This window comes from Rana temporaria, chromosome 2 (genome assembly GCF_905171775.1).
Source record: "Rana temporaria chromosome 2, aRanTem1.1, whole genome shotgun sequence".
Classification (NCBI taxonomy): Eukaryota; Metazoa; Chordata; class Amphibia; order Anura; family Ranidae; genus Rana; species Rana temporaria.
Window position 1 is genome coordinate 432,141,520 of NC_053490.1, and position 12,307 is coordinate 432,153,826.

A 12,307-nucleotide genomic window follows, 5' to 3' on the forward strand; every position below is an offset into this window, starting at 1 on the left:
TCAATCAGCTTCTATCTTCAACTTGTTTAGTTAAAAGAGAAGTATGGGAATGACAAAAATATAAATAAAATCATACTCACCTAGATGGCTGCAGCACTGATCCCGGATGCATCTGTTCCCCACTTACTCTACCCCAAGAACTGAGCGATCAAACACTGACTGCTTAGTTCTCCCCTTTCGCTCTCAGCAGAGAGCCGTGATTGTCAGTCACGGACTCTCTGCTCTACCCCTCCAGTGCTCACTGGAGTACTGTGCCGTGGAGGGGGCAGGAGGGGCTGGCTCAGGCTCTCAGCGGCATGAAAACGGGTCACAGGAGTGCAGAACGAACAGAAGTCCTGTAATCCATAGGAAAAGTACAGCTACAATAGCTTTGGCTATACTTCTCCTTTAAGCTTTAAAACTGGAACCTAAATACCTGAGTAGTTTCAGTTTGATTTATTGTGAAATAAAGTTGAGAAGCACTGCTTTGTTTCTGCCAAATACTGTCCTCAACAACTGCAGATATTAGTATTGTTTTTTGTTGTACAGGTTGCCCCCTCCTGGAGAAGTAGTGAAATGTTTGCTGGATGCTCCCGAATAGAAGAAGTACGGGGAAAGGAAGATGATATGCAGTTTTTTTTGGATTTCTACTTGACTGATACATCTGACACTTTGTTCACCACAACTCATGGCCAACCGTCTTTCTATCAATATCCAGATTTTGGTATGTGCCAGTTTTGCTTACCTTGTTAGGCTATTATTTGCACATATTGAACAAATTACTTTCTGGTCAGTGTCTTCTTTATTATTGCCTGTTTGTGTAATAACAACTTTTTTAATGCTCAGATGAAGCAGAGTCCACCTTTTTTTTTAAGTCTATTAGAGCCTGTGGCTCTAATCACGTACTTCAAAACTAATCCATGCTTCCGGCGCCCTGCATGTAGATTAGGGGGCCGGACGCATAGATAGAGGGGGTGGTGCCTGTGCGCCCCTAATGGACAGGCTGCCACTGATATTGAATACAGTATTCTCATCATATAAATTACAATTTTACGCTTGTGCATCTATGAGGAAAAAAATCCTATTTCATAGTGCTAATTTTTTTTACAGATTATGTCGGGAATGCAGATATGATACAGCCAGAGTTGGCAACATTACAGCCTAATCTGGATGACTTCATGGACATATCAGGTACATGATGCATAGTTTTATTGCTTCAGCTTATTGGCTAGAGGAAAATAAACTGTGTAATAAGGTGATGTAATAATGGTTATGATTTCTAAATGTCATGAATTGAAGGTGAGTCTGTGCAGATAATTCATTGATCGCCGTAGATAAAATGTTCTGTTTGCACCACTATTTAAGGCTGAGCAGGAGGCAAACAGAGTTAAAATACAATATAAAAGTTGTTTGACCTGCCAAGGTCCTTCCTATTCTGAGATGTAGACAACCCTGCCAGAGAGCATTGATATATTGGTAACCTCACTTTACTTCAGTTAAGCAATACAGTTTAGTCACAATACTGCCTCCAGAGTGTAATTAGACAGTAAAGTGCAGTAGAAGGCTAATCAACTTAGGCCTCGTACACACGATAGGATTGCCAGAGGACAACGGTCTGAAGAACCGTTTTCATCGGTCAAAACCGATCGTGTGTGGGCCCCATAGCTTAGTTATCCTTCGGTCAAAAAAATAGGAACTTGCTTTAAAATTTTACCGATGGACGCCTAACCGATAGGTCAAAACCGATCGTTAGTATGCAAAAGCGTCGGTTAAAAACCCGCGCATGCTCAGAATCAAGTCGACGCATGCTTGGAAGCATTGAACTTCGTTTTTTTCCAGCACATCGTTGTGTTTTACGTCACCGCGTTCTGACACGATCGGTTCATTAACCGATGGTGTGTAGGCACATCAGACCATCAGTCAGCTTCATCGGTTAACCGAAGACAACGGTCCTTCAGACCGTTGTCCTCTGATTAACCTATCGTGTGTACGAGGCCTTATACATTTGCTCTCTCCTACTATCAGCACGTTGCCTGTCAGTACATGTATACTGCAGCATATTTCATTGGCTCCTAGTGGTGCCCCTTCCCCCCCCTAATCTAACTGCTGTTTTACAGGGGATTATAAGAAGCTAACCAAGTAAAGTACACTTAGGCCTCGTACACACGGCCGAGGAACTCGACGTGCCAAACACATCGAGTTCCTCGGCCAGTTCAGCCCTGAAGCCGCCGAGGAGCTCGGCGGGACGAGAGCTCCCATAGAACAACGAGGAAATAGAGAACATGTTCTCTATTTCCTCGCCGAGGTCCTCGTCGGCTTCCTCGGCCGAAAGTGTACACACGACCGGGTTTCTCGGCAGAATTCAGCCAGAAACTCGGTCGGAAGCTGAATTCTGCCGAGGAAACTGGTCGTGTGTACGGGGCCTTACACTAGTTAAAAAATGCATCTAATTAATATATTTCTGCATTCATTAAAGTGTGTTTCATGTCTGCCTGGAGTTTAACAGAACAGATCAAGGAATATAGGGTAATAGTTGTGTCAGGATATGATGCCCATCTCCAAATTATTACCTTCGGGAAAAATTGTTCAATTAAATCAATGTTGAACTTTAGTTTAGCGAAAAAATTTAGAAGAAGGTAAAGAAAAACATCATCTCCTGGTTTGAAATGAGCAGCAGCTTGTCAGGGATATAGTCACATGACCAAATTCCTTAATGCTAAAAGAGCTTGTGTATTTGTCCGGTAATGGTTAACTATTGGGATAAAAATGCTTCCTATGTCCATGATGTTTTTTTGTTTCGCAATCATGGGTCAGTCTGTGAGACCAGTAGCTATAGCAGTAGCGAGGCACCCACCAACCAGCTGGATAGGTACAGAAGCAGGACACCCTGGCGGATGACATAGACTCACTTACTCGTTATGACGTCACACCCAGGTACCCGGAAGTAAACAAAGCCGCAATCGCGGCTGTCGGCATGAGATCTGTGAATTTTTTTTTCACGATCTCATGCTTTCCAGCCTGGAGGAGAGATGTGAGGTCTTATTCATAAAGAGTACCTGTTACAAACCCTTCCTATTACAAGGGATGTTTACATTCCTTGTAATTAGAATAAAAGTGATAAAAAAAAAGTGTAAAAATGTAAAAAAAAAATAAGTAAAATTAAATAAAAAAAATATATATATTTTTTTAAAAACGCCCCTGTCCCCAGTAGCTCGCACCCAGAAGCGAACACACACGTAAGTCCCGCCCACATATGTAAACGCTGTTCAAACCACACATGTGAGGTATCGCTGCGCACATTAGAGTGCCAGCAACAATTCTAGCACTAGACCTCCTCTGTAACTCTAAACTGGTAACCGGTAAAAAAAATTAAGCGTCGCCTATGGAGATTTTTAAGTACTGAAGTTTGGCGCCATTCCATGAGTGTGTGCAATTTTAAAGCGTGACATGTTGGGTATCTTTTTACTCAGCGTAACATAATCCTTCACATTATACAAAAAAAATGATTGCGCAAATACCGTGCGAGATAAAAAGCTGCAATGACCGCCATTTTATTCCCTAGGGTGTCTGCTAAAGAAACATATATAGTATTTGGGGGTTCTGAGTAATTTTCTAGCAAAAAAATTATGATTTTTGCATGTAGGAGAGGAGTGCCAGAATAGGCCCGGTAAGGAAGTGGTTAAAAAGCACTTGCCATTTTGTCCAGCAGTTGCACTCTAACGTCATCATTTACAATACAGGACCAGCAGGCCTGCGTTGTAAGTGGCGACACAAAGGCCCCCCCCCCCCCCTCACATCCTCTAGTGTCAGAGGGAAGAAGAGAATGCTAGGGGAGCAAGAGATAAGGTAAATAAAAGTACTATTTTATGGCACCCTAGGCAGAATCAAGCAAAATAAGCATTTAACGCTTGCAATGCATGATAGTTTTTACTTTTACCCAGAGTTAAACTTCAACGCTATAGCAGTGACCGTACAATGACCGCATCAGAAATGACAGACCACTAAAAAAAAATTCATGTATTGAAATTGCACATTTTGGAGAAACCGCACAAGGCTTAGAGAAAGAGGATATGATGAGCACGTGGGTCTGCAATGTGGAAGCTTTTCAGGAGAGGAAGAAAATATATCCCCTCCCTGCCAGACACCCCTTGCAGCCTCCCTCCCCTTTGTACCAGACCTTTTCCACTTCAATGAAAGAGAAATCGCAAGCTGATGCAATTATATCAAATGTTACATTGACTGCTTTCTCGTAACTGGTAGATAGCAGATTTATTAAATCAACTTATCATTAGAACTTTGTAATTTCCATAAAAGCTTATACTTTTCAAATATTTCCATATGTTTTTCTTTTTAGTTTAAAACTTGTCTGTAGCTCACACTGTCAGTGTAGACTGCCTACATTGTTCTTTGGTTATGTTATAGTGATATAGAATTGATAGGCTTATGGATAAAGGTGCCATCCATTGTCTAGATCAGTGGTCTCAAAGTACCGGCCCGCGGGCCATTTGCGGCCCGCGGACCAGTTATAAATGGCCCTCAGGCAGGGTGGAAGTGAGGGGAGCAAAAAAAAAAATTTTTTTTTTTTTTTTGAGCTGGTGCCATCTGGTGGTGAGCCGTTGGTATTACAAGTTATTACCACCAGATGTGAGCTGGCGCCATCTGGTGGTGGCCGTTGGTATTACAAGTTAAGCATTACAAGTTAAACAGCAATTCTAATGTCATTTTACACTATTTTCACTGCCATATTCTTCCCTCTAATTAGAACCCCCAAACATTATATATATTTTTTATCCTAACACCCTAGAGAATAAAATGGCGATCATTGCAATACTTTCTGTTACGCCGTATTTGCGCAGCGGTCTTACAAGCGCACTTTTTTGGGAAAAAATTACACTTTTTTTAATTAAAAAATAAGACAACAGTAAAGTTATCCCCATTTTTTTTAATATTATGAAAGATAATGTTACGCCGAGTAAATTCATACCCAACATGTCACGCTTCAAAATTGTGTCCGCTTGTGGAATGCCGACAAACTTTTTTACCCTTTAAAATCTTCATAGGCGACGTTTAAAAAAATCTACATGTTGCATGTTTTAAGTTACAGAGGAGCTAGAATTATTGCTCTCACTCTACCAATCGCGGCGATACCTCACATGTGTGGTTTGAACACCGTTTACATATGCGGGCGCTGCTCACGTATGTGTTCACTTCTGCGCGCAAGCTCGTCGGGACGGGGTGCGTTTTCTGGCTCCTAACTTTTTTAGCTGGCTCCTAGATTCCAAGCAAATTTGTCAAACCCTGACTTACACCAGTGCTGGTGGTAATAATGTGTTCGCTGACACCACTACTGTTGTTTTTGAAGTTTGAAAGTTTGCATGCGGCCCCCCATGGCATATGAAAACTTGTCTTGTGGCCCTCAGGTAATTTGAGTTTGAGACCCCTGGTCTAGATACTATGCAATATTGCTAAATTCAAAACCGCGCAATATGTTTTGGTTGGAGGCTGATAAATAATGGCCATATATCAAATCAAACTTGTTTTTCCACTATAAAGAGTCTGGTATCTGGAGTTGCTCTAACCGTTCCTCTCCCAAACTAATCAAATTTGGTGACAAGCTTAATGGCTTAGAGGTTCTGTATCTCCGCTCAAAAGCCTTTCACCAAAGCACTCATATCAGCTGTGTGTGCCAGCCAGCCTAGTGGCATAACGCATCCAATTGTGTGTTCAAAAAAAAAACTTTTTTAAACAAGTAACTAAAACATTTCCAACCTGTTCACCTTTTCACCAATAAATAGGGCTTTATTATAGAGACTTGTACACCATGCAGTGTTTTTCAACCAGTGTGCCGCGACACACTGGTGTGCCGTGAAGAGTCCCCAGGTGTGCCGCGGCAAAATGACCCCCAATATAGGCAGCTATCTGATGGCCACTTGGTTAATATTTATTATTACAGTGGTGCCGGTCCACTGTGTAAAGCTCACTTCCCGTTGCCACAGGCACTCGGGAAGCTGTGCGGACCTTTCCGACCGTTTCTTGCCAACCGATTACATCATCGGTTGCTATGGGAGGGTCGGGCGCACGCCGCACGCACTGATATCTGTGACGTGTGAGCCTCGGGAATAGATGCTGGCTGGCGCGCGTTTCCCTGAGGGGAGGAGAAGAAGAACACCACGAGTAGGAAACAAAACAGCGAGGAGACACAGGTACAGTACTTGTAGTAGATGAGCCATGAAGGTCATTGCATGGAGGAAGAGAGGGATCCTTTAATATCATGTCTCCCTCCTGACACCTCCATTGCCCACTCCGCTCTCCTCGTGTCAGGCCCCATACACGCGAGAGGATCCATCCGCTGAAAAATCTCAGCGGATCAGTTTCAGCGGATAGATCCCCTGGTGTGTACGTTCCAGCGGATATTTATCCGCGGATATTTCCGATTTCCAGCAGATAAAAATTTGTAGACATGCTAACAAATCTATCTGCTGGAATCGGCTCCAGCGGATCGATCCGGTGGTCTGTACAGACTCACCGGATCGATCTGTCCGAACCCATCCCTCGCATGCGTCGTAATGATTCGACGCATGCGTGGATATCCTTATATGACAGCGTCGCGCACGTCGCCGCGTCATCATCGCGGCGACGGCGCGACACGTCACCGCGATGGGAATTTGGCGCGGATTTTGATCCGATGGTGTGTACACTCCATCGGATCAAAATCCTCAGAGGATTTATCCGCGGATACGGTCCGCCGGACCGTATCCGCGGATCAATCCTATCGTGTGTACCAGGCCTCAGTCAGACTCCTCTGATGGAGAGAGAGATCCAGTACACGTTTTATCTGATAGAGCCAGCCAAGACAAAGAATCATCTGTAAACTCAAAATAGCAGGTTATGTCCACCTGGAGTGTGTCTGCCACCTTGGCATTCCCTACACCTGTCATTTTCAATGTATGATTAGTTTTTATTGCAGGCATGGTGTTTCTAAAAAATAAAAAATAAACTATATAACACTTGTTGGCACTTTCATTGCCTCACTTTTCATTGCAAGCATGGTGAATTTTTTAAATGCAAAAAAAAAAATATACGTGGGCTATATGGGTTATTTTTGATGATGATAACTGTATACTTCAATCCTGCAGTTTAGCCGCAGCTCAGATGTAGCGAAGGGTACCTGCGATTTTCATGTGTTTTTTTATTGACTTCTATTATGTCCCTTATTTTTGGTGTGCTTTCAGAAAATGTACCAAAAATGTACTACATAATAGAAGTTTATGAGAAACCACATGAAAACCGCAGGTATCCTGCGCTGCGGCCAAACTGCAGTATTGAAGTTTACAGTTATCATTATCAATAATAACCCACATAGCCCATGTATATTATATAAAAAATAAATAAAATCACCATGCTTGCAATGGAATTAGTCAATGTGAAAGTGCCCTAAAATGAAAATATCAGCCATAACCTTGGTATTGTTTTTTTACAACCAGTGGCTGGCTTTCTCATGAAAGCGTTCCAAGTGTTTTTTGAGCCACTGGAACGCTTTCAGAAGTGGCGGGAGGGGATGTCCCCCCTCTTCCACCGTCTTGCCTGAGAAACAATCCAAAAGGGAGTGTTTTAAGGTGTTGCTTATGGAGATTTTGAAGTACCAAAGTTTGTCATCATTCCACGAGTGTGCGCAATTTTAAAGCATGACATGTTAGGTATCTATTTACCAGCCATAACATCATCTTTCACACTATACCCACAAATTGGGGTATTATATTGTGTTTTGTTTTAATTAATTGAACCACTGTGCAAATAGCAAGTGGCATAATTTTTTTTTCAAAATTTTTGGTTTGGTGTGCCTCGAGATTCTGACAGATTTTAAAGGGTGCCTTGGTTGAAAAAAGGTTGAAAAACACTGATTTAGAGGATATGTAAACCCAAGAACTATAGTGTATTATATTGTGTTTTTATATTTTATTTAAGCTGCCTTCTATGAACTACTTATTCACAAATGCGATGTACACATTCTGTCTTACTCTGCAAAGAGATTTTCCACCTCTCAGGATAAAAATCTAAGTCCCAACAGACTAAGGCCTAGTACACACGACCGAGGAACTCGTCGTAAATGAAACGTCGTTTTCCTCGACGAGTTCCTTGTTAGGCTTGTCGAGAAACTTGACAAGATTTCTTTGCGTACACACCGTCAAGACCAAATCTCGTTGTTCTCAAACGCGGTGACGTACAACACATACGACGGCAGGGGAAGTTCGATTCCACTGGCACAACCCTTGGGGCTGCTTTTGCTAATCTCATGTTACTGCGTGTTAAGTAAAAGTTTGGTATAATGTAAAAAATGGGGTTGGGACTTTATATGAGGCATGTGGTTTGGGTCACCACAGGCCTCCATCCCTGTAAGGATAAAATATGGACGGTTGGGACTTTAAATGAGATGCGATTAGCAATATGCGATTAAGTATAAATATATATATATAATGGCAAATGTAAAAATTCTTACCATAAAGACCAGGCTCAAAAATACCAAACCAAAGAAGCACAAAACCAAATTAGTCTGTCTAACTGTATGTAATTAAAACAGAGGTTCAGTTGCAGTCATTTGCAAATGTCTGGGAAGCTGCAGGCCACGTCACGGCACTCTGTGTAACTGCAGTCCTAACTGTGATTTTTAAGGCCTCCAAAGGAGGAACCCAGGTGTGCTAATTAATAGACAGGGAGCAGAAAGCAACATAGAACCGCCCCTATCTATGGTTGGTCTGGCAAATGAGAGCACTGAAAAAACAAAATACAAAAAACAGGGGTGAAACCAAAAACATGCCTACCAAACCAAAATACCACCAAACTGGGTGCGGACCACATCAAACTGGGTCGGCTAGTCAAAAAACGACAATGCATGAATTAACTTGTTGGTGGTAGATCTGTGGAGGCAATGTGTGACACTCCTGGAATCGCATCTCCATCCCTGGTTAATGTAAAAAATGGGGTTGGGACTTTATATGAGGCATGTGGTTTGGGTCACCACAGGCCTCCATCCCTGTAAGGATAAAATATGGACGGTTGGGACTTTAAATGAGATGCGATTAGCAATATGCGATTAAGTATAAATATATATATATAATGGCAAATGTAAAAATTCTTACCATAAAGACCAGGCTCAAAAATACCAAACCAAAGAAGCACAAAACCAAATTAGTCTGTCTAACTGTATGTAATTAAAACAGAGGTTCAGTTGCAGTCATTTGCAAATGTCTGGGAAGCTGCAGGCCACGTCACGGCACTCTGTGTAACTGCAGTCCTAACTGTGATTTTTAAGGCCTCCAAAGGAGGAACCCAGGTGTGCTAATTAATAGACAGGGAGCAGAAAGCAACATAGAACCGCCCCTATCTATGGTTGGTCTGGCAAATGAGAGCACTGAAAAAACAAAATACAAAAAACAGGGGTGAAACCAAAAACATGCCTACCAAACCAAAATACCACCAAACTGGGTGCGGACCACATCAAACTGGGTCGGCTAGTCAAAAAACGACAATGCATGAATTAACTTGTTGGTGGTAGATCTGTGGAGGCAATGTGTGACACTCCTGGAATCGCATCTCCATCCCTGGTTAATGTAAAAAATGGGGTTGGGACTTTATATGAGGCATGTGGTTTGGGTCACCACAGGCCTCCATCCCTGTAAGGATAAAATATGGACGGTTGGGACTTTAAATGAGATGCGATTAGCAATATGCGATTAAGTATAAATATATATATATAATGGCAAATGTAAAAATTCTTACCATAAAGACCAGGCTCAAAAATACCAAACCAAAGAAGCACAAAACCAAATTAGTCTGTCTAACTGTATGTAATTAAAACAGAGGTTCAGTTGCAGTCATTTGCAAATGTCTGGGAAGCTGCAGGCCACGTCACGGCACTCTGTGTAACTGCAGTCCTAACTGTGATTTTTAAGGCCTCCAAAGGAGGAACCCAGGTGTGCTAATTAATAGACAGGGAGCAGAAAGCAACATAGAACCGCCCCTATCTATGGTTGGTCTGGCAAATGAGAGCACTGAAAAAACAAAATACAAAAAACAGGGGTGAAACCAAAAACATGCCTACCAAACCAAAATACCACCAAACTGGGTGCGGACCACATCAAACTGGGTCGGCTAGTCAAAAAACGACAATGCATGAATTAACTTGTTGGTGGTAGATCTGTGGAGGCAATGTGTGACACTCCTGGAATCGCATCTCCATCCCTGGTTAATGTAAAAAATGGGGTTGGGACTTTATATGAGGCATGTGGTTTGGGTCACCACAGGCCTCCATCCCTGTAAGGATAAAATATGGACGGTTGGGACTTTAAATGAGATGCGATTAGCAATATGCGATTAAGTATAAATATATATATATAATGGCAAATGTAAAAATTCTTACCATAAAGACCAGGCTCAAAAATACCAAACCAAAGAAGCACAAAACCAAATTAGTCTGTCTAACTGTATGTAATTAAAACAGAGGTTCAGTTGCAGTCATTTGCAAATGTCTGGGAAGCTGCAGGCCACGTCACGGCACTCTGTGTAACTGCAGTCCTAACTGTGATTTTTAAGGCCTCCAAAGGAGGAACCCAGGTGTGCTAATTAATAGACAGGGAGCAGAAAGCAACATAGAACCGCCCCTATCTATGGTTGGTCTGGCAAATGAGAGCACTGAAAAAACAAAATACAAAAAACAGGGGTGAAACCAAAAACATGCCTACCAAACCAAAATACCACCAAACTGGGTGCGGACCACATCAAACTGGGTCGGCTAGTCAAAAAACGACAATGCATGAATTAACTTGTTGGTGGTAGATCTGTGGAGGCAATGTGTGACACTCCTGGAATCGCATCTCCATCCCTGGTTAATGTAAAAAATGGGGTTGGGACTTTATATGAGGCATGTGGTTTGGGTCACCACAGGCCTCCATCCCTGTAAGGATAAAATATGGACGGTTGGGACTTTAAATGAGATGCGATTAGCAATATGCGATTAAGTATAAATATATATATATAATGGCAAATGTAAAAATTCTTACCATAAAGACCAGGCTCAAAAATACCAAACCAAAGAAGCACAAAACCAAATTAGTCTGTCTAACTGTATGTAATTAAAACAGAGGTTCAGTTGCAGTCATTTGCAAATGTCTGGGAAGCTGCAGGCCACGAAAAATCTCAGCGGATCAGTTTCAGCGGATAGATCCCCTGGTGTGTACGTTCCAGCGGATATTTATCCGCGGATATTTCCGATTTCCAGCAGATAAAAATTTGTAGACATGCTAACAAATCTATCTGCTGGAATCGGCTCCAGCGGATCGATCCGGTGGTCTGTACAGACTCACCGGATCGATCTGTCCGAACCCATCCCTCGCATGCGTCGTAATGATTCGACGCATGCGTGGATATCCTTATATGACAGCGTCGCGCACGTCGCCGCGTCATCATCGCGGCGACGGCGCGACACGTCACCGCGATGGGAATTTGGCGCGGATTTTGATCCGATGGTGTGTACACTCCATCGGATCAAAATCCTCAGAGGATTTATCCGCGGATACGGTCCGGCGGACCGTATCCGCGGATCAATCCTATCGTGTGTACCAGGCCTCAGTCAGACTCCTCTGATGGAGAGAGAGATCCAGTACACGTTTTATCTGATAGAGCCAGCCAAGACAAAGAATCATCTGTAAACTCAAAATAGCAGGTTATGTCCACCTGGAGTGTGTCTGCCACCTTGGCATTCCCTACACCTGTCATTTTCAATGTATGATTAGTTTTTATTGCAGGCATGGTGTTTCTAAAAAATAAAAAATAAACTATATAACACTTGTTGGCACTTTCATTGCCTCACTTTTCATTGCAAGCATGGTGAATTTTTTAAATGCAAAAAAAAAAATATACGTGGGCTATATGGGTTATTTTTGATGATGATAACTGTATACTTCAATCCTGCAGTTTAGCCGCAGCTCAGATGTAGCGAAGGGTACCTGCGATTTTCATGTGTTTTTTTATTGACTTCTATTATGTCCCTTATTTTTGGTGTGCTTTCAGAAAATGTACCAAAAATGTACTACATAATAGAAGTTTATGAGAAACCACATGAAAACCGCAGGTATCCTGCGCTGCGGCCAAACTGCAGTATTGAAGTTTACAGTTATCATTATCAATAATAACCCACATAGCCCATGTATATTATATAAAAAATAAATAAAATCACCATGCTTGCAATGGAATTAGTCAATGTGAAAGTGCCCTAAAATGAAAATATCAGCCATAACCTTGGTATTGTTTTTTTACAACCAGTGGCTGGCTT

At 42.1% G+C, this 12,307-nt stretch overlaps 1 protein-coding gene across 1 annotated transcript in view; it reads left to right on the top strand.

Moving 5' to 3' along the window:
* Positions 1 to 12,307, top strand: part of MLXIPL (MLX interacting protein like) — a 187,254-nt gene that overhangs the window by 95,402 nt on the left and 79,545 nt on the right. The window contains exons 6-7 of the mRNA XM_040338321.1: positions 529 to 703; positions 1,090 to 1,170. Of these exons, the coding sequence (XP_040194255.1) occupies positions 529 to 703; positions 1,090 to 1,170 (256 nt within the window). The remainder of the gene's footprint in view (positions 1 to 528; positions 704 to 1,089; positions 1,171 to 12,307) is intronic.